Here is a 23,676-nt window from a genome sequence, read left to right on the forward strand (position 1 = left end):
CTGTAGCCAGCAGATACACACCAGAGCTGCACCAGAGCTTAGTCACAATCAAAAAGAAAAGAAAAGGAAACAAAACAAAAAAGCAATAAACTGAAAATAACCTAAGGATCAGAGATGACAAGCAACTGAACATGAAGCCCTGCTGCAATTCTGAGCCTAAAGAGCTTGTTCAGTCAGTGGATTTATAAGTAGAAAATGACCTTCTAACTACAAGGACTTGATTTTACCATTGGCAGCAGTAAGATGTAAACTTGGCTACTTTGTACAGTTCTGAGGTCCTTAGTTTTAAAAGGATTTGGGGAAGTGGAATGATTATATGGAAGGACCACAAAAATGATTTAAGGACCAACAGTTGCAGCCCTAGAGCTACTTAGCTTTTCAGAAAGTATCCTGAAAGGTGATTATAGCATTTAATTCCCAAGAGAAGTGGTAAGTTCCTAATTTTTTTGTAGTTGCCAAACCCTACCTTGATGCCTTCCCTTCTGAACAATATATTTTAGACCAATACAGGTTTTTGGGCTCAGGAGAGAAGAAAGTATGTGAAAATTGATGTAATAGGTTGTGCTATATTTTATGGTGATTGCTGCTAACCTAAAGGTTTCCAAATCTTAGGAAATAATACAGTTAATAAGATAAAATACAGTCAAAGGAGTATGAAAATTTGGAGAACTGCTACAGCATTGACCATTTTTCTGTAAGTTAGACACAATCCTGAGTAGCAGGTGACTGGACTGATCTTATAATAACAGCATATTCAGCCTTGTTACATCTCAGGAAATCATTAAATCCAAGTGTTTGGATTGTTTTGACACTTTTTTTTCCCCTGCTGAGAGCATTATGAGATAAAATCAGATTTGCATGATACTTCTGGAGCCTTTAATTTTTTTACTTAAATTTTGACAAGAGATTCAGACACATTAGGTCTAAATTCTCTAGATAATTGAATAAGGTCTCCTTAAATGCCGCTTAAAGTGTTACCATTATTAGTTCAATCGCTTCTCATTTCAACTTTCTGCCTCTTTTCTACTTGGCAATAGTTTAAAACAGAAAGAAAATAACAGCAGTTGAAAATCAGACAAAGAAAAAATGTGTTCTAATATTTTCATTAAAAATTTGTCTTTGCTACATAACTTTGAAGGAAGAACTGTAAAATGTTGCTCTGCAACTAACAGCTCTCTTCACCACAAAACAATGGAGCAGTAAATCACCAAAACAGGGAAAGCAGACTTTTAGTTTGGGTGTATTATGAGGGTTTTTTTTGGTAAAAGGTTCATTCTTCTGTATACACTCAGGGTAGTTTGCAATATTAATGGGCACGTTATTAGGAGATGGAATATTAGGAGATGGAATATTAGGAGATGGAATTGATATTTTCTCCACTACACTGGGCTAGATATTCCTAGATAGTTGAGCCAGGTGCATGGCCTAGATTTTGGTTACAGGTCCTTGTCTCACTCATGTCCTCGCTCAGCTCTGAGGCAAGACCAAGGTACATGGATTTTTCTTGTCACCACATTCCTGAGGCAGGGGAGGAGGTGACAGGAGGGGCTTGGCCAAGTGTCCACACTTGGCAATACTTATGTAGCCAGGGTGACATAAAATGCAGTGGAGAAGGCCACAGATGTTGAATTAGCAAATTCTTGATTAATATCCATTCATGGCTTCCAACAACTAAGTTAAAAAATAGGAGATCAAAAAAGCATTCCTGCTAACTGTGCAGAAATTAGGAGACGTGCAAAGAAAAATTGGTTCATAAGCTTTTTAAAAATTTTTTTTAAATCTTCAGGAATCCTGTATCTAATGTTCTCTTGAGCAGGACCACAAAGAAGCACAAGTCACTATCATCCATTCATGAAGTGTATCTCTGTTATGAAATGCTTCTCCGCACTTGTGCTCATTCCTTCTGAGATACTGGCAGCAGATAAAATTATCACTGCTCCTTTTTAATTTGAACTCCCTAAAATTCAATCATGTAACTGTCAGTAATTGCACTGCAGCAAGAGTTTTCAAGCAGAGAACCTCAGTGACTTCAATGAACATTAAAAGCCAAAGGACCAATAAAACTTGGGCAAGAGTTGCACCACTCTTCTCACTTACTTTCTATTTATATCCACAGACCTTCCCAGGAGTGATGGACAAGAAGGAAGCCCAGACAATCTGAATTATGTGCTTAGGGCAGCAGAGCCCATGAAGAAGCCCTACAAAGGTGCTCAGAGCAATGCTAGGGGCTTCAAATGAATTTCACCAATACAGGGATCAGCAGATCCATTAGAGAAATAAAAAGGCATCTTTTTAGGAGGGAAACATGACTTTTTGTTGTACTATGCAATCACTTCTCTTCCTCTGTTTTTGTATATTGTCTTTCTCCTTATCTGACTGCCAGTACTGTAATGAGTGAAATATGTTTGTGAAATTAAAACCAACCTCCAGGATTATTTTTATGAAGGAAATATATCACTTCAGTTTCTTGGTTATATCAGCTTCAGGATAGTTTTAAGTTGATTCTTTGGAACAGATTTGCTAATTTATGAAAATATAATGATTTTATCACTGCTAAATTTCCTCTTGACATTAAAAAAGAAGACAAAATTAGCCAACACTATATTATTCCATCTATTGGTATTATAAATATCTTAATGGGATAGCTGTCCAAAATTCTTTTCAGAGGCATCAATTTATATTACCTTTGATTCAACCACAGCTGCATTATTGGCATTGTAATTATCATTATTCTAATTATTTACTGGGTGCAACATATGTCTCTAAAATTCTGAAAAAGTATTTTTGCTGTTTTTACTGTCACTGGAGTTAAGTATTTGTTTGTATTTCAGGTACAGAAAGAAAATAGCAGAAGCATCTGTTTTCAGACACTTGAGTGTAAGAGAGAAAATTTTTACACTTCTTTTTAGGGGAAAAAAAAAGTTTGCCTTTTCTTGGTATTATTGCTCTGAGGCTGGAAAACAGATGAGCAGTTTTTGTTTTCTTCAAAGTGTGTATATCCAAATTCTGGCACTATACATGGTTCCTAAGTGAGCACAGAGGACACATTCCATGATGTTTGCACTGTGCAAGTGGATGCAGTGTTTTACAGAGTGGTTTGTTGAGGTTTTTGTAACTGCTGCCTGTTCTGCACTGCCTGCTGGAAAATCATCTGTCCACAGAGTATTCTCCATTACTGATTTCTAGTATTGAAGTAACAGGTAAGTAAAACCAAATACTCTGTCAAGTAGTGACAATGCTGCCATTGCCACAGTGATCTCCCATCCTTGTGGGTAAGGGACCATGGACAATGATTATAGGAACTAGACTGCAAATGTAAAAATGTTTAAGAACCCTTGTTTTAAAACTATAATTTATGTTATAGGAGGTTTGGGGGTTTTGATTTATTTATTATTTTATGTAATGTACTCATTCCACAAATTCTTTACTCTTTCTATTTAAGAGCTGGAGTCCTGCTCCTAGGCACATTCCCTTTCTCCTTCCCTGCAAAGTACATAAAGCCTCCATTCTTGCCAGCCTGCATTAAACACTGCAACACAATTATGCTCAGTCACTGGACTGTTATCTCAGGGAATTGAATTAGACTTTCTAGCTTAGAAACATCAAATTATTTACATAAAATGTTATAGTTGAAACAGATCCAGTGTAGACCATTACATGATGATTTTTTAAAAAGATCAGGTCACGGATTTAAAACAGAACTGAAAGTTGTATCTGATCCTGAGTGTACCTGTTGGGAGTCATATCAAGCAGGTTAGTGCCTGTTCAGAAGCATGGAAAATCAGTTTTCCATTTAGCCTTGTCTCTAAGTTGCAGCTGTAAAAGTTTCCTCAAGAAAGGTTCCTTTGGGACCAATAACAGTTCTGTGGAAATTTCACTGTCAGTTTTCCACAAGTACAAGTGATCAGAACTTTTGGTTAAGAAATATGAAACAGCCTTAGGTGTTCAAAACCACCCCTGATAAGTCCCTTCTGTTTGGATATCTTGAACATAATGGTTATCTTCAGGGGCAGAAAGGGAAGCATTCAGCAAAATACATAATCATATAAAGTAGTTTTTTTTTCTCCTGAAAAAGGGGCAATATGTTTCATTGCTCTCTTTTTCAATACACACTAAAAACCTCTGAGATTCTCTCTCAGAAAACTCTATCCTAATTGGCCTCTTGCCCTTACAGCTGAAACAAAATTATTAGTTAACATGTGCTATGCATTCCAAATTGACGTGGTTTGTCACAATTATCAGTTAAGATCCCTCTGTCAAGAGTGTGTCAACATGACTTTCATCCATGAAGGCTTTTTGATACATAGTCCTGACTGTTCTAGGCATAACCTGATTACAACTTAAAGCTTCTTTATGTAGCTGAATTTTACCTGCATTACCACTCTGAATTGTGACAAGAAATCAACATGGAACAACACTTGAATTCCAGCATTCCAGAAGTAAAATATCTTCCAACAGACTTAAGTTTTCCATTGGTACTTACCCCATAACTAGATGTAATTTCTCACCTCCACCTTCCAACACATTCCCATCAGTGCCCATTCCCCACTCACTGCCCCAATCACAAAAGTGTTCCCAGTGGACAGGAAGGAAGCTGTTCATCCCACCAACCCCCATGTTTGAATTCAGAGGGACAGTCACTTCTATGTGCCCCTCCAACACACACAGTTTTAGAGCAGCCTCCCACCCAGGGAAGCTTGGGCTACATTTGGGGTTGAGCCAAGAGGGAATGAGCACCCCTGCTCCTCTCCAGGGCATCCCTGACCATTCCCAGGCCCCCTCCTGTGTCCAGGTCTCCAGGCATCACCGAGCACCTGGAGGGCAGGGGAGGCCCTGAGCCAAACTTGCTCCCATTGCCACCGCAGCAAAACTCATCTGAATTCAATGGGCTGGAAATGAGCCCAAAGGAAGAAAATACAAAGATACTGCTGTGGAATGCTGGTGCTGAATAGTTTCATTTGAATTTAAAGTGAGGAAAAAATGAAGGGAAAGAAAATAGTTCGATAAGAGTTACAAGATGCTGTTTTCCCTTCCCACTATGAGTTTTCACTTCTTTGCCATAAAGAACTGTGGTGTCTCTTGTTGTTACTCTTTTTTGTTATTTAAATTTAATTATACCTAAAAAATATTCTTCCCATTTCACCCATATACATGCTAAAATATAAAAAGGTAGAGGTAAGTATAAAATCCAACCTTTATTCCACTTTGAACAAGCTTGTGTATATCCAAAAAAGGTTCCTTGAGTATGTCTCCTTCGGGAGTGAAGATCTTCACGTATCCTTCTTTCTCAAGAACGAAGAGGCGATGGGATCCATCCCCACAATGTACTGCTCCCACAGGCTGCCTCAGTCCACTCACAACCTCCTGAATGCAGAAGCAGTTGTGCTTGTGTTTTCTAAAGAAATTTAAAGAAATAGTGAGACATTTCTTCTTTCTCGTAACCATGATACAACAGTGTCCCAAAAAGATAAAATTATTGTTGTGCAATAATATTAAAAACAGGTTTATAATAAAACATTTAAAATATATTAATGTGGATAAATTATTCCCTTGAATGTATGCAAGCACATAATACAGAAAATCAGCTTTAACTTCAGTTGAGGAAAATCTGGTCTACATACAAAAATGAGAACATTAAATAAACTTAGATCCAAAATGTAGAGCAATGGGAGAGGAAAAAAAGTTGGCAAAAGAAGAGAATAATTTAGAAATACAGAATTTCTACTATAAAATAAACAGAGTAAATTTCATCACTTAATTTGGATTCTAATATCCATTTTAAAATAATGACTTATGATGGAATAATCTAATTTAATTATTTTCACAAAAAAACCCTCCACAAATGAAATAAATTGAAGATGATGACATAAATTTACTAATAAACTTATTGCTGTTTTTTAGTAATATTAAATTTAGGTACAGATTACTTCCCAGAACTATGAATGATCCATGGGCTGGACAATAACCAAGATCCACAGGGTGGATCAGAGCAGGATTCTAACACCTTTTCAGCAAGGCAAATATCAAATGGTACTGAAGTGCTGAAGCTCGTGTAACTTTCTCTTTTGACGTACTCTAGCAGCAGCAAAGGAAAGTCACATCTGGAAAACACAGCTGCTCAGCATAAGCACACACGGAGCTGTTTCACTGTGAAAACCACAGGCTTTGCTAGGGGGTTTTTTTCAGCATTAAACAGCATTTATCTTTATGAACCTGCTGATCTCTTCCTCTTTGTCGTATTCTTCCATGTGGTCCAGGGAGTTAGAAGCTGGCCCTCGCACTTGTTTTCTTGGAAAATCTGGAAAGCACACACCACCATCTTTTCTTGCATAGTAATAGCAAAACTCATCAGCTGTAGTTTGGAGGAAACCTTAAAAATGCAAAAGAGCATACAAATATTTAGTGTGTTGTCATGTCTGCAGTTTTGTGTCATCAAACTCATCTTTAAATAGATTATAGTGGAAAAAGACATTTTAAACAAAGGGCTATCTGCAAAAAGAGAGTCTGCTCTGAATAAACACAAATGTATAAACACAAACTGAGCATTGCCTTTTGCAGTTTATTCATCTGTATTTGTATTAAACCTCATTTTCAGTGTGCTTAAGTTTCATTCAAAATGACACAATAGTTCACTCACTAAAAAATTAAGAGACAAAGTTCAGAGTTGAGGCTGTGACACACTTCTCCCTAATTTTAACCCTATCAATCAAGTGTAGTATCTGCTGTTAAATAGCCTGAGCAGCTTCTGTTTAATTTTTTTAAAATAAGTGATTAGTTCTAGTCAGAATCTCAGTGAAGACTCTGGTAAAAGACATGCAGTAAAAGATTTGTGGAATGCTGCCAGCAAAGGACATTGGTTGGAGAGGTGAGAAGTGGGAAGTAGTGCTGAAAACTGCACCACGTTGACATCCAGGTGGTCTCTCCAGCATTAAAGTAGCTGAGCAGTGTCCCATGGTGAAGCCCAGTTCCTCAGCCCCATCCCCTGAAAAGGGGATATGTCTCATGCTGCACTGGATAAAAGGTGGTCCTTAGGTTTTAGGTTAAAATGGGAAGGATTTTGAAGACCCAGAGAAACACAAAGTTGATAAAATGGGAGCCTTTGAAGAAAAACCCTGCCACTATTGCTATTAATTTCTTGCATTTTATTAAAGGAGGTTGAAAAAAAAATCTGTTTCTGTTCACAAACCTATTTCTACTCATTTCAATCCAGGTTTTAATCATGAGTATTAAATATAAGAAGACAGAGTCTGGCCAGTTATACATGCACCATTTCACCAGAACATTGTTGAGATAATATGTCTTAAGTTACCTTTGTTCCTGTTTGCATTACTGGCAACTGTCTTAGGATGTACTATAGTCCAGGACATAACTCATAGGATACACAGAATTAGCACTTAATTGGAATTAGAGGCCTAATTTATGCATGGCTTTACCACTTGTGAATAATGCAGTAATCCATAGATCTTGGCCATAAAACCTCTGGCTTACAACGTACAATAAGAACTGATCAGGGACAGCTGTGTTTCATTGGAAAATGCCAATTTCTTACAAGCAAAGCTTTTTCAGAAACATTATCAGTTTTGACAAAATTTTACTTAGCATGATGTTTCTGGTCCAAGCTCAAACTTCTGGTCTAAATGAAACAGACAGAACCAGACAGCAAACCTTGTATCACTATACTCCAATGTCTTGTAATTAGGGTGTTTCATTAGGAAGAGGAATATTCAGGTCAATGCCCCTCATCTGTCAGGCAAGAGTTTGACCCTAAGTCTCCCATTTCCCAAGTAAATGTCCTAACAACAACTTTATTAGCTATCCTGGGGTGGTCTCTCTGTGGCTTTCTTCATGGAAAATTTCGAAAGAGTTCAATTTCTTCCTTATGTGGAATAGGAAAATTTTTTGGATCCCAGAATTCTTGTGGAGTGAAAAGCCTTTCCCACCCAACTATACTTCTTTTCATATATACCTTCCTTTAAAAATATTGGAAAAAATGACAGGACAAAGTCTGCCTTTGATTTCTATAAAATAATATCTGGAAACACATGGTAGTGTGTTGTGGTGTAAAAGTTTAATTACCATGATTTGGAGCTTCAGTAAACTTCATCTCTGAAGACCTGCTTTTAATTTATAGTAGTTACTTGGAGAAAATGGGAGATGTAATTTCAAGTGGAACAACTGAAGAGGAATTCTGATATAATCATAGAGTAGTATTCCAAGGCTTGTAAATATAATGCCAAAATCAAAGGTAATCTAAAATCTTGCTGTTGAATTATTTGACTTAAGAATACAGGGGTTTGTCTTTAATAATTTATTTCTCTAGGCACAGTGGGTCATTTGAAAAAATGCAATAGCAAATTAGAGGTGTACGATTACTAAGAATTTCTAGAATTTTCCAAGTATACAATTTACTAATCACTAAAGATAAACTTCTCTTGGCTTGAGTGTTATCTTTAGTCAGGGAAACCCAGAGCAGGTTGTGATCATGTTGTTCACTAAGAAAATGTCAATTTTAAATAACAATCAGATGCAAACTCACTTGATCAGAGCAATGCCTTTTCTTGTATGTAAGACTGATCCCTTTGCCTCATGAAATATTTTATCATGCACTAAAGTGCATGGTGCACTGCAGTTGCCTTTTGCTGCTTAGCAAATCCATCAGCAGATTCTAAGAAAGGATAAGGCTCATGGACCATTTTCATTAGAAACACTTGTAAAAAAGTGGGGCTAGAATTAAACTATGAAAAATGCTGCATTACTGGGAGGAATGTAACCTCTGTAAATACAGTTTCACCTGTGCATTAAGGGTGGAATATTGCTATTTTATTCTATAAAAACATAGTAATTTAGAAAAAAAACCCTCCATGTCTTATATATGCTCTATTTAACATACTAACGGCTTAACAGAGGACATTTAGAGAAACATTTGCTTGTGCACTCCTATCTGCTTGTAGCCATTTATTATCTTCTTTCTCATGCTTAGATTGTAAGGTCTTTAGTGTACAGTTTGCCATTTTGTTCAGAGTTTGTACAGTGTCCAGAAGAATGGTCCCTGACAAGTGCCCCTAAGCACTAGAATTGTTTGGAGAAAAGGAAAAAAAAAAGGAATAGGGACTGCAACCCTTGGTCCTGTGTGAATTTCTGTACTAACTAATTTATTTTAAAAGACTCATACATATTATTACAAATTTCCTACCAGCTGTGTACGCGTTGACAGAGCGGTGCCTGTGTTAACAAAGAAAACTGAAATCACAAAGGATGATTAAACATCATGTTTAAGTGTCAGATTTTGCACAGCCTTGCATTTCTATGCTAAACTCTGTCTTGCAAATAAGAATCCAACGACAGGCTTTTCAGTTAAGGCAGCTACAGTGAAGGCTTTCTGTGTTCGCCTTTATAAAACACTGTGGGAATAAATTGCAAGATTAAAAGCCTTTTCAAAGGAAAACTGCTCCCAGCTGATCCCCACCTCCTCTCTCCACTGGTATTTGCAGCCAGTTGTTCCTCACACTGTATCTCCCTTCCTGTCCTATCTTCACCAAATTCCACTTTGCTGGATTCCCTGATTACCCATCCCCTTTCCCCTTCTCTCTGACACACAACTCCAGTGCCATGGCAGCACACATCTCAGACTTTGCAGCAAGTCAAAGACTTTGCCTTGCACACAGGATTGAGTATCATCCACTCATCTGAGGAAACCTGCACTGCCTTTGAGGGCATCTGGAAATCAGGCTCACCTGCTTGATTTCTGCTGTGACCTTGAGCATACAGTTTAACTTTGTGTCAAAGCAGCCTTCACCTTTTGGGGATTTTTTTTCTGATTTGCACCTTTGACAGCTAGATGTGAATTTGTTCACAGAAGCCCCATATTCTCCTCTCTTCTCAAATTGCCAGTAAAAACCAAACCAAAGACGTGATTTCAGACAGATCGTTTCAAAATGTACTAAGTCCACTGGTAGCTCACATAATTTCCAACTGGTTTTCAAGAGACTGGTGACCCTCGTCTCCTGCCCAGACACTGCAGGTTCCTGCACACAGGCAGGGCTAGGTTGATCCCCTTCATGCTCTTGTTACCAGTAGCAAATTTACCACCCACTACTGTTTTTCTGCAGGTTGACTGTGACCATTAATCAGCCATGTTAGAACTTCTGGAAGTGCTCTGTGAATTGTAGAACTTCTTAGAATTCCAATGTTTTCAGCTGGAATTCCAACATTTTGGAACACCCTGTTTGGTGCTTGAAAAATCCTATCAGACGTCTGTTCTGGTAATGTCTGGATTCAGATCTGGGCCTGGATCTGAATTCACCCACAATCATCTGGAACCCATTTCTTCAAATAGAAATAATGGAGGCCAGATAGCTCAAAATTTCTCCCATGTCCTTGGATGGCACCATGGCTGTGGCACGGGTTTGTTCCTTAGAATATGCCACTTCCAATGGCACGGATTGAGTTTCTGACTATGTCTAAAAGCAGAATCAGCTGTGGCTTTCTTTACTATCTGTATTAGTAATAAATATTACACAGTCTTCCCTTATGGAAAGGGAAAACTTAAAATTCATATTGACTGAAGACACTTCATTAAATCACTTAACTCCAGTGTCTCCATCAATAATCCCTTAGACTGAGGCTTGAAGTAAAGATTAGATGAGAAATAATCAGAACAGTTATCTGGAATGAACCAGAAAAGCTCTAATCTCAAAGTCTTGGTGAAACATTACACCCTCCTGCTCATGCAGATAATCCTAACAGCTTCTGATATTATTCTGCTTGAATAAGGAATAAGGTCCACTTTTTCTCTCAATATTCCTTAGGAAGTCAGTGGAAGTTCTGATTCAGTCATAACTGGTGGGCAAACTGCTGTCTTCAAAAGAGTTAACCAAGGATCTGCTAGAGTTTTCATCTTTGCAGGAGACAGAACATAAATGAATTTTTGAAGTTAACTCATGAAAATAACTGATGCATAATTTCTCAGCCTTCTTGGTTAATATGTCCTGCTAACATTTCAATCCCAGAAAAGATGCTTGTGTCTTCAAATGTTAATAATATTTCTCATTTGCACAGGACTTAAGGGATAAAATTATTTTTGTAATCAGCAATTTCCTTAAACTCTGTTGTATTGGTGTTCAGAAACAATTAGCACTCCCTAATGGAGGAAGAGTAATTATTCGACATTTTAACAAATGCACAGTGAATCATTGCCAGAGACCTTGGGTTTGGGGGCCTGTTAATTTTCAACTCTTTGTAAAATCCTCAAGGCTAAGCTGAAAACACAGCTTCCACATTTTCTATTTTTTTCTTTCTTTTGCAATAAATATTATTACGGATATACAAGTCTCACAAGGAAAACAGAACCCCAAATAAGTTATTTTAATTACTTATGTTTCAGAATGTACAAGACTATGAAACTATATTAAAATACTATAGGTCATCTTCTCAAAAAGAGGGACCTGAATCTTAATGAATACCTTTGGGAAATGCAAGAATAGGTATCAACAACCATGAGTACCAGTCAACTCACCAAATTAATCCTGTTGGTGGATGTAAGCATGCAACAAGTTTTTGTTAGTACAACCTACTTTCAGGACAAGTATTTAGAACAATTATTAGCATCTGATTGATGTAGGAAAAATCCTATTTTAACTGATGCTAAAGTATGTAAGCTCTTTTGCTGCAAAGCACAGTGCTCTGCCCAGTGCTAAAGTTATGCTTTCATCTGGTTATCTTTCAAGGCAACCTGGGTGGTCACAAAAAGCACTTGACATCTTGATGCACTTCAGCAGTTTTACATATACACAAACTTTGTAGAAAAATAAATTTGTCATTCGTCACCACATATGTTGATCTGAGGAGCGAGGTTCCTGTGGCTGTAGCTCCTGTGCTGCTCAGCCCTTTCTCATCCTCCCTCCCTCCACCTCCTCCTTCTTTCCCCCTTTTCCCTCTTTCACTTTTTTCAATTAAATAAATTGTTTCCTCATAAACGTAGAATGTCACAAAACAACTCTGAGGGTCTCGTTGTGCAGAATATGAAAATCATTTGTGCTAGCTACAAATTCATGTCAAAAATGTCTTTGTGCTGACTTCTTATATGGGCCAAACATTTAGAATATCTAATCTGTTATCGCTGTTCAGCAGGCAGTCTTGGCAACTATGACCTATTCTGCTTTGCTTTGGGGAATGTGATAAAGAGCAAGAAACAGCTGGTTTAAGAAAGCCTTAGAAACATCTCTTAGTTTATAAAGACAATAATAATATTTTCATATTTGAATGGGTTGAGATACATGTTAAACCACAGTAAAACGAAAAAGTAAGTCAATTCAAAATGTTTTCTCAAGTCAATAAAAGAACACTGCAAAAAAAATCCCTGCACTCTTGGGGTTTCAGAGAAAACAAGTACACACTGCAAACATGCAATTAAAAAACTATCCTGCAAATCCCATCCACTTAAACTATCCCCTTTACTCAAATATGTTTATATTATATTACAAACTGTCTTCATATGTTAAAAGTGACTATTCACAAATTCATTTTTCATTTCATTATCAAGTCTTTTTTTCCAGTCTGTGTTGCTAGTTTAAAGGAAAAAAAAAAAAGAAATCTTAACCTATTTAATTATTTTCTCCTGTGTGGCATTGTTTATAAGTAGTGTTTGGACAGGGAAAAAAGCATAGTTTAAAAATGACAGTCTTAAACATATAAATAATTTACTATTGGGAATACCAAAGATGTTATTTAACATAATAGTGTCTTAAGACAGTGTTTCTAAAAGAGCCATCCTCTGTGGTTATTTTGTTGATATAGTTACAAGTGATAGCACACATTTGGTGACTGCCTCAGACAGCACAGGGCAAACTCTGCTTTTGGTTATGTCCAGCTAACTCCACTGACTACAGCGAGGAAGTGTTAGGTAAGTCAAGAATTTGCTTGTTAACAGCACGCTGGAAGTGATTCAAAGATCACAGAAGTCTATCAAATAGGGCCCTTTGATTTCAATGGGCTTTAAACCCTGTGGAAAAAACATCAGTTTCTAGGGTAACAAAACCAGAAAAAACACTTTACTCATCAGCTTTTAGAGGCTACAGCAAACAGCCAGGACCTTTTTTTCTTGCATTTTAAAGCAAACTATCATTTAGAATAGCCTCCTGGATTGCCAGCTGCTTGTTTGCATGATCAGAATGAACACAATAATATTTCAGCAAAGGTAACAGTTTCAGGTGCCTTTGACAACAATCAAACCATGTGTGTTTCATGGTGAGTTTAACAGGAGGGTGGCAAGAAAGCCCTCAAATTATTTACCTCCCTACACAAGATGTGCTGGGAAGACATTCTTTCCCTGCTTGGGCAAATCCCCTGGATATCAGTGGGGATTTTTCCTGGTTAGAAGCTGGATCTACAACTGCTCAGACAATATCAACATATCAGGACATCATTTAGCCCCATATTTTGTTATGAGTTTTACCTGGTATGTGACCTCTGCAGGTGTAATAGAACTCTTTACAATAGTCTTTGCACAGGTAGGGAAGCATTAGTTCTTTTTCAGGAGTTTCCCCTTTCTCAGGTGAGTGGAATAGGTTCTGAGCATGAGGTGAGCAGTGTGCACACTTGATTTCCTCCAGCAGCTTCGCACATTCTGTGTTGTTGGTAACAGAAAGGACCTGCAAGCCACAAACCAGAGACAAGTAAACCTGTGACCTGTGTCCCCATCCTACACAAAGAAAGATTGCATGGCCTCATGCGATAAATAAAGCTAATGGAACCAATACAGTAACTGTCAATGCATCGAGTTTCATGTCACAGTTCTGGAGGTGCAGAAGTTATTACTATGAAACGTGCAATATGCCATTGGTACAGTGAGATTTTAATTTCTCTGATTTCTTACAGAGGCTTCTTACAAGATCTTCTATAAGATTTCCTATCTGAGCTTGCTTCTCAGAGAAGAACAACAGTACTCAAGTTATTTTAAGGACCCGTGCCCGCCATCACATAGGCAATTTCTGAACTAGAGGAATCATTTACACAAGAGGGAATTACACCAGCAGGCCTACCCACTTCTCTGACAAGAAATACCTAGAATCCTAACTTGTAAGGTAGCCTACTCAAGTGTTTAGAGACTAAAACTTAAAATTCTTGCATCAGAACACATCAGAAAAACCATGTTTAGGTATTTGTAAAATGGGTGTATCTTGAACAACACAAAGCCTGGCTGCTGAAATGACTGCTGTGGAATTCAGCAGGCACCATGGATTTTTCATGCTTTAAATGTTGCTCTGCTTTTTGCTCTTTCTAATGCACACTATTTGGAGGTGTGTATGTTTTCAGACATTTTTCTATTTTAAGTGCAAAAGTAGAATTTGTAATGTCTTGTTTGTGTCAATATGGAAACAGTAACTTTGTCCTCTAAAAAAGCATATATTATGGATGCATAGCACTTAAAGAGGCACGAAACCACAACTGATGATGTGTTTAAGTAAACACAGGAGCCAAAGTAGTGCAATGTCATCAAATCATGAAAAATAATGGAAAACAGCGTAGTTGTCTTTATTAGCTTTTGAATGCGTGTACTTTATTAATCTATTGTTAACTACATGGATTGTTTTTTGGTCATTCATCCCAATGGTGGGCAGTGGGAAAAGTGTTCTCTCCCTTGAGAGGGTCTGAATCTGTTCCAGTGCAAAAACAAAGCTCAGGTTCTTTCTGCTATTTATATAACACAGTTATAAACAGAGACTGTACGACACTTATGTTAAGAAATATTGATGTCATAAATATATGTATTGTATGAAATTTGTAAATATTTACAAACAACACATTTGAAAATATTGCTAGTTTTTCTAGCAAGTTTGTATCTCTGGGCTGATTTACAGAAGGACTTTCCAATGTCATTTCCTTGCCATGTTACATTAAAGGGAATTATCTAAGTTGCTTTTGATAAATAAGTTATTTAGTGCAGGAACACTCTGGATATGCTTGAGTTTGATATCTCATAGGTCAGCTCTCTTCTAGGATGTTGTACTTTGATAACACAGGTCTGAACTCAGCTTTTTATTTACAGGGCATAATTACATAGACCTCAAATGCTTGAGAGAAATGCACTTTCAATTGTTTAAAACAGGTATGTATTCAAAATATGACACAATATATGGCCCATACATTTAAACAACATCCTATTTATAACAACCTTAATTTAGAGGGCATTGTCTATCCAGGAAAATTTAGTCTTACCATACATATGTTGTCAAAAGACCATCTGAAATGTGCACTAAAGTTTAGTGTTGTAAGTTGGACCACTGATTAAAAGAACACCATTTGGCTTCTACCCTTATTCTGGATGTGCTGCCACTGGCTTCAAAAAGAATTCCTCCAGGATTGCCAGGATCACTAAATGCAATAAATGTTCTGTTCTTCAGACTATCTGCTGTCAAACTATCCTCAGCTTCATAGCACCTGCAGGCAAGTAATGTGGTTAACATCTGCTACATATAGTTTATTATCTCTCTTCAAACCTTTCTTGAGAATGTAATTATCCCACATATTTTGTAAAAGGTTTGTCTTTTTTTTTTTTTTTAAGCTTTAAGACAGTAATCAATCAGACAGAAATGAACTGTGCGTGTTGCCTGTATGGCAAAAGGTTTGCCTTAGTCCTGAATTCTTTCCGGAATTTCTTCCATGCCACAGGCTCTTCTCTCCTGAAAAAGTGTAGATTCCTTTTGCTAGGTTGCCCATTTGGGCCATAGCAGTAGAATTCTTAACCTCAGTCTTCTTTCTTGAATTTCAAATGTTGTTCTGAGATATGGTAAATCTTGATGAAAGAAGTAAAAATACAATAATAACTACTAGAAATTATAACCAGAATACATAACAACTAAAACTTGCAACTTGAATACTGCTGAGGGTTGCAGTTCAGGTAGTAGAGAAGAGACTTGACATGTTTGCAGCAATCCATGCATGTTCTGCACTAGCTGAACTTTCCTCAGGGATGCTGTGATTCTGACACAGGGAAGGGGCCTGTATAATTCAAGCAGGTCACTGGCTGCCAAACAGGCCAAGTCTGAAGCCAACAAGGGATGAGCAAAACCACTATCCATAAATGCTACTTTTTAAGAACATCATGTCACTTGTCTCTTGAAGTAAGGATGAAATGACCCATTTTGGTGCTTGAATCAAAGGACTGTGAGTACAGACCCTTCAAAGTACTTGCCTACATGCAGTAGTACCACCTGGTTTGCAGAAGTCTCAGAAGTTTTCATCAGGGACTTCATCTCAGACTTTCTTGTGGTAACAGTGTGATGGTATGTTTAGAAGTACAAGTAAACACAAGGTATTACTAGGTAAATATTCAGTGTGTTTATTGAATTAACTCCACAGAGATGCAGATAGAAGACTGTACTTCTACTGGAAGGCTCCAGAACACATTGTGAACAGGGGGGGGAAAATAAATTACAGGATGGCAAAGCTAATTTACTGTTTCTTGTGGAAAACGTAATTGACGTTGCCTGGTGATACAAGCTTGCCAACATTTCAGTCCTCAAAGTTAAGACAAAAGGATCCTAATCCCCCTGAGCAGCTGCTATCCAGGAATTAACCACAGGAATTCACCCCCTCATGTCATTTCTGGAATGAGTCTTGGTCATATAATAGCTAATCGGAAGATTAAGGAATGAGAGTCAATCAATTATCTGAAAATCAAGTACAATGTTACTTAACTTTTAGAATGCTCAAGCAAAATAGGGTGGTAACATTTGCTCTGTGTGAGGTCTGATGTGTAACTCTGTACTGGCTTGGAGATAGGACAAGTCTCTATTCTGAATTTCAGTAAATCAATAATGTATTTATCCTGGAGTATACTAAACCAGTTCTAAGCATATTCTGAAATACTTATTTAAATAAAGCTTTTTTGGTTGGATGTCTACTTTGAAAATGACCTTAAAGTTGACAATGGCTTTGGTCTTTTGAAGAAATGTAAACTAATTTCCTGCTTCAATTTTTAAAGTCGTATGTGAAACCATCAAACTGCAGTGGTTTAAACTAACTGCGCTCTGGAAAATATGTAAAACTTCCAAACATTTATTGCAACATGCCTAATAATGATTATGCCTGCTGCTGACTAATTTACAACATCTGTAAGATCATCCTTTAATCTCTAGCCACATGAAAGTGGAACGGGTAGACTAAAGGTAAGATAAATCCTGGAATGCACAGGAAAGCACAGCATACTAAATTGGTTTATCAACAGAAGGAAGAATGCAAAGAAGAAGAAACAGAAGATGACACAAGAGACAGACAGAAATTCTTTACGACTAATATTGTCATCTGTTTTGTGTACTCTGCCATATCTAGTTAGAGAAAGGCAGTAGAATTTTGATGCTAACAGAAGGAAGAAACCAGTGAAATAAGTCATTGCATTAAGCCATATTTGATATACAAGCATTTATGTCTAAAAATCATGTGCTGACGAGATTGTTCAGCTGTTGAATTGAACATATGCCTCTTCTGTATTACAGTGCTGGATTATGTCATTAAAGAGTTCAGTTTCAATTTTAGGGTAATATTTAAATAGATCATTGTACTAAGGCAGCTGTTAAAGGGACCCCAAGATGAGTTATTTGTTTAGTTGGATGTGTTCAACAATAGCCTTTGTTCATGAAAGAGCCAGAGCAAACAAATGATTGTAAAAGGGCACACTTGAAAACAATTACTTTTCACCCATTCCTTGACAGCCTTGGCTGTGAAACCATCCAAGGTAGAGAGGACTTCTTTGCCTGTCAGGCTGTAAGCAAACTTTTAGAAAAATTGATATTGCAATGTTTGGCTGGGATGTAGCAGCCCTTCATAAACAAGGGGATATTACCAGAAAAATAAAAGAGTTAAATGTCAACAACAGGATGCAAATATTTTTCTTGAGCCAGTGCAGTGTTGTATCTGCTCTTTACGGGAGCTTCATTATTGTTCCCAAAACTGCAGGTGGTGTTTTCATTTATAAGCACAGATCAATAATTTGGTCAAAAATTCTCACAGACCCAGCATCTTAACCAAGAGGCTCTTATTAGAATGTCTACTAAGCATGGTCAATTAATTTATTTTTTTTTAAAAAGACGCAGTGCTCAGATTTCTGTTAATGGCATGGCCCCTCCATCATGTAGGTAGATGATGGAGTTTAAAAAAGCTGGTTTGGGAACTGTAGTAGAACACAGTTTAAAAAAATGTGCTTTTAGAAAAGTTACATTCAAATGTATACCATAATACTATGCCAAGTCTTCTACAGAATGACCACCCCATTCTGTTAACTATAAATTACATATATTTTCACATATTTTTAATCATATATCTTTATCAGATATGATAAAGCAGATTTGTGAGTTTCATTAAAATTAATCTTCAGGGGAAAAAGTCTGATTTTACAACCCTGTACAATAACATTGCTTTAAAAATGTAATTTATATTTTAAAGAAATTATGAAATGGGTTCAACAGCTCAGGAATAGGTACTGTGGTCACTTCCTCACATTTACATCAGGTTTTTAGTATCGTCAGTAAGAAAAAAAACACACTGGAAAGGAATTAAAAGATCTTTTAAAGTAATAGTAAGAAGAGAATAAACACTTCAACTGCCTGGGGATGGAAAACTAACCAAAATTGCACTTCCAGTTTATTGCATTCAACCAATTACCACAAGGGTCTCCAAGCACTGAATAATCTCAGTAGTATATATGCCACCGAGACATTGCAAACAGGGTGAATTAAGGACATATTTTCCAGTCCTTATTATTTTTTTTCCTTTTTTTTTTCCCTTCTTTTTTTCCTTTTTTTTTCCCCAGCTAGATCTTTCAGGTTATCTGTGTGTGGTTATAGTTTAATTCAATCATCACACAGGAGCCTAATGACACTGTCTCTAGACAACATGAAGAAATATATCTGCCTTGAATCTCAAACTGCTGCTGCATATGGTATGAATAAAGAGAGATCTGCAGCTGAAAACCTGCAGTAAGACAGTTCTCAATCATCTGGGAATAGAGGGGGTAGGACAAATGCTCCCTCAAAAGGCATGAACATTTGGACAGAGCTGGGGACTGAAGGAGAATGATGTTCTCCAGTTTCACCCATTAGTGAACCAACTAACAAACACAATGGTGTTGTTGTTATTCTTTTGCCATAAGCAACAGGACTCTGTGTGTGGGCAGCAGTTTAGTGGGGAGGAGGATAAGTCGACCCCTTTTTGTCCTATTGATTTTTTCCTATTTGCATGACTTGAGCAAATTAAATGATGCAATATGGCTTTTTGTTACAAAACAAAGTGAGAGATACCACCCAGACACATATGTTGATTCGTAGAAGCTGTTTACATGAGAATGGAGTGAAATCTACCGTGAACTGAGCATAAAAATTCGATTCAGGCTGGGTATTTTTTTTTTATTATGCTTGGGCCAGCAAGACTGAAACACAAGTTTTCCAAGAGTCTCTCAGACCTTGACAACTAGAGAGTTGTAACTGAGGAATTCTTAATTAAACCTAAAGGAGGATGAAATGTTACAAAAACCCCCCAAAATAACAAAAGGAAATAAAAGAAAAGGAAAAGTAATAATAATTTTTTTAAAAGGCACCTGATTGTTTATTTCATGTGCAGTGATTCTTAATGACATTATTCAGCAACTTCCCTCCCCGTGCATACCCCCGGATGCAGCACTGGCCAGCACAGCGCAGCTTATCAAACACAGTCCTGCCTGGTTAGGTACCCACGCCTTTGAAAATCTAAGCAACAGGCTGATAAGCAGAATTTAACTTGCTAAAGGATGCAGAGAACTCGACAATTTTAAAAAATCGGTGAGCAGAGGAGGTGCTTCCCTTCACATGACCGCAGCTTGAAATTGGGCAGAGAGGCTGCCAGGTAATGTGCAAAGACAGAGTATCTCAGGGCACCTGGTGAGACACCGGCCCTGGGCGAGAGCCGGGACACCGGGGCTCCACAGCGGACACTTCGGGAGCTTTCGCCGCTGACACACGGAACCGTGAGTAGCACACGGGCCCCGAGGCGGCCGGTGATCACGGAATGTCGGTACACCGGCACCAAGCCACTATCCGAACCCCCTCCCGAAGTGAGCATGTGGAGCAAACCGGACACGATCTCTCACGCCAGGAAAAGCCCAGCCCGGATGGCACCGCCGGGCGAACGCGCAGCCCCTCCGCTGCCACCGCTGCCGCCCGGCTCCTCCGCCCTTCCCGCAGCAGCCCCGGTACCGGCGGGCGGCCCGGCCGCGCTGCACGGGCACGGCGCCGCCGCCGGACCCTCGGGCGCTGCGGGCAGAAAGTAACCGGGAGGCAGAGCCGGCACCGCGCTCCCCCCGCGGGGCGCCCGTGTGCCCTCCGGTTGCGGAGCGGAGCCGGCTCCCCGCGCCTCCCGCGGCAGCGTCAGAGCCGCGGCCGGTCCCGCTCCCGCCGCGCCCTCGCCCCCCGCCGCGGCATCGCCCCCACCGCCCGCGTGGGAACGCGGCAGGTTCGCGGCCGGTGCGCGGCTCGGCGCAAAATAATAAAAAACCAGCTCAGAACGCCAAAAACCTCCCGCAAAGCCCGGCGCAGCCCCAGGTGGTGCCTACCTTGGCTTCGGGGTGCGGCAGACCCTGCGCCTCGGAGCGGGAGCAGCAGGACAGGCGGGGGTAGAGGCCGCGGCACATCGCCTCCCCGCCGCCCGGGGCCTCCGGGGACAGCACCCGCCGGTCCCGCTTCTTCAGCCGCCGCGGCGGGGTCCCGTTGAGGCACCTTCTCCTCCGGGCGCCGCTCTCCCCAAACTTGGCATCCCCCTCGAAGAAGCACAGAACCACGGCCACCAGCAGCAGCTTAAACGGCAGCATCTTGAGCATCATGCCTGAGGGAGCGTGTGAATGCACCCAGACCGGGGGTGGGGGGGTGGGTGGGGGGAGAAGGAAGGAGGGGAATCCCACTGACTTTTCTTTGCACTTCAGATCAGGAAACCACCTCCCTCCCCCAGAAGGGGAAAGTCTGGAGGAGAATAATAACAGCGGCGGTTAAAGAGCCGACGGAGGAACAGCACCTCGGCCACCCCCTCTTCTTCCAAAAAGGTGGACGCGAAGAGGCAGGAACGGGGGGGACCGAGCCGCCGAGCCCGGCGGGAGGATGTTCGAATCCGGCGAAGTTGTGCGAGCGGCACAGGTTTTAGCAGCTGCCGCTGCCGCGCCGAAGCGCCGAGGCTCGGGGCGGGCCGGGCAGCGGGCGGCGGCAGCAGCCCTTCACTTGTCGTCCCATAGGAAGGGTGTCCCCGCGGCGGGACTGCGGCGGCGGCCGGGCCGGGCGATGCCCCCTCCGCTGCTGCTGCTGCTGCTGCCGGCGGCGGCGGCTGCGGCTCGTCCGGGCTCTCATGTTTCGCTCCCTCTTTTCTTCTTCTTTTTAAGCGGCGCGCGGGGAGGTGCTGCCACCGCGCGCCCTGCACGTCACCCGGCGGCATCCACCGGCCGCGCGTGCCGCCCGTGGGGGCCCGCCGGGAGCGGGAGCGGCGCGGGGACCGCGCCCGCCGGGAGGGAGCGACGGCGGCCCCGCCCCGAGGAGATCCCCCCGCCGGGGGGTCCGGCTGCCCCCTTCCCCCCGGGGGAGCGGGAGCCGGGCCTCCCGGAGGGCCGGCGGAGGGAGGGAGGGAGAGAGAGAGAGAGAGGGCGGGCGGCTTCCCGCTCCCCTCTCTCGGCGGGAACCGGGTGGGATCGCGGCGGTGCCCGGCGGAAGGCGAGCGCCGTAGGTGGGTCCTGCGCCCCCGACGGCCGAGGCGCCCGAGGCAGGGCTCCCTCGGGGTCGGCTCGCCCGCGCCCGCCCGTTGCCCCCACAGCTCGTCCCCAAGGCCACGGAAGGTTCCAGAGGCGCGCGGCGGGCGTCGACGGCGGGAGCTGCCCTCAGCTCCCGGTGGCTTCTTGCAGCCGGGCTTCGGTGCCGTGGCTGCCCCGAAGGTGCCGCCAGCTGTCAGACCCTCGGTGTGTGGGCGGCATTACCAAGGTACAACCTGCTGGGGATGGCGGCACGGCGCCATCTCTGCAGCTGTGAGGGAGTGGCACGTGGAGGGGTGAGCGTGGTCCCGGTGTGCCGACAACGGGAGACCTGTGTGTGGGAAGAGCAGGAAGATCCAAGTACCTGGTGCCTGGTGGCAAGAAAGCGCCTGTGAGGCCAGGACTCAATTTCTGAGTCAATTTCAGTTTTCAATTTCAATTGCTTTGCAATCCAGAAAGGGAGGGCCAGCAGGGGTGGAATGGAGGGAAAAGACAGAAGCCCAGAGAAGCCCAGCCCGGGGTGAGCCCTCAGAGGGGCTGAGGTGCAGCTGCAGCCGCTGACTTGGAAGCAAAGGGCACCTGCATAACCAAAGTCAGAGGTGGGTTTACCAGGGACTGGCTGCTCATCCCAGAAACTGAGGAAAAATTGGCATGTACCCAAAGAGTCCCCTTAGGAGGGAGAAGGGGGAAGAAGTATTGCATTAGTTCCTCATGAGCACTGGTGTCTCTATACCAACTAGGCCCTGTTTTTCACCAAACAAAGTGAGTCTCTTCGTATTTACGCTTGAGCTCTTAAACAGCAGCACTGAACTAAATAGGAGTTTGGCGTGGATACATAGCACATCAGATAAATTCCTGAGAAGACAGAAAGACTCTTTCCTCTCCCTTCAAGTGCATTTTTGAACTCAACTCACAACTACCTCTTGTCTTGCCACTGACTCTCATTTGACCGAAGGTTTTCCCAACCAAGGCTTGTGCCACATCCACCTGAGGAGGGAAGGCCTGTGGTGCAGCTTGGGCTTCCTCTCTCGTGTTGGTAAGTGAAATAAGGGTGTACTCCTGAGATACAGTGTCCTTGCTTTATAGTTTTAGAGAAGAGTTCTGCTTTGCAATACACAAACTTGTCCCATAAACAGCCTGACATGGCAGAACGGTAGCAGTGCAGTTCTACGACAGCAGCTGTGCCTTTTGCATTGCTCAGGGGTACTGTGTAGATCATTCTGAAAAGAAAGTGATTCTGGTCTGCAGCAGAATAACAGTATCATAATAAAGTCACTTTTATTCCCAAGCAGATCCCTCACAGGGGGTTACACTGGCAGAACTGTAGTGGCCGCAGGACTGTAGTGGCCTAAGGACAGAGCAGGAGGTCTGTGTGTCTCTTTTCCTGCGTGAGCATAAATATCTGTTCTGGTTCTCAAAGGAGGTGAGTTTGGGGTATATTCATTAGAGAAAGATTTCCCAAAATGGGCTTTAGATCAAGCTGCCAAACTAAGAAAGAAGTGACAGTTTGTGAAGAGCTGTTTCTACACAGAAATTTTACTTGGATCTGTGATGGAGACATTTCCCAGAGAGTCTGTGGAATGTGCTGTTGACCTTGTAATATGAAGTGCTCAAAACTTCAAGCTCTGTAGTGATGGGGTGATGTAAAGATGTATAAGCAACCTTGAAGAAGGTTGAATGTTCTTTAAAACCTCTGAATAGAAATTGCTGATTCTCGGGGTTTTGTGCAAGAAGACCTGATTTAATCTAATGTTCCTTTCCACTCTTTAACAGTACAAGTTGACCTCTTTTCTAATGAAGCATTTTTCTTGGTTGATACAGAATTTTATTTTAATTTAAATAATGCAGAGTTTAGATCAGTGTTAGTATATACCAGTTCAGAGTGTTAACTTCAGGTGACTCCCAGCCCCTGATAAACAGAG

At 41.1% G+C, this 23,676-nt stretch overlaps 1 protein-coding gene across 1 annotated transcript in view; it reads right to left on the minus strand.

The window, feature by feature from the left end:
• HHIP (hedgehog interacting protein) overlaps positions 1–20,848 on the minus strand; it is a 70,924-nt gene extending 50,076 nt beyond the window's left edge. The window contains exons 1-4 of the mRNA XM_059470759.1: positions 20,582–20,848; positions 13,454–13,649; positions 6,214–6,370; positions 5,194–5,395 (exon numbers count right to left, since the gene is read on the minus strand). Coding sequence (XP_059326742.1) covers positions 5,194–5,395; positions 6,214–6,370; positions 13,454–13,649; positions 20,582–20,848 — 822 coding nt within the window. The remainder of the gene's footprint in view (positions 1–5,193; positions 5,396–6,213; positions 6,371–13,453; positions 13,650–20,581) is intronic.
• Positions 20,849–23,676: the final 2,828 nt, after the last annotated feature.

Source organism: Ammospiza nelsoni, chromosome 4 (assembly GCF_027579445.1).
Source record: "Ammospiza nelsoni isolate bAmmNel1 chromosome 4, bAmmNel1.pri, whole genome shotgun sequence".
In the NCBI taxonomy this organism is placed as follows: domain Eukaryota; kingdom Metazoa; phylum Chordata; class Aves; order Passeriformes; family Passerellidae; genus Ammospiza; species Ammospiza nelsoni.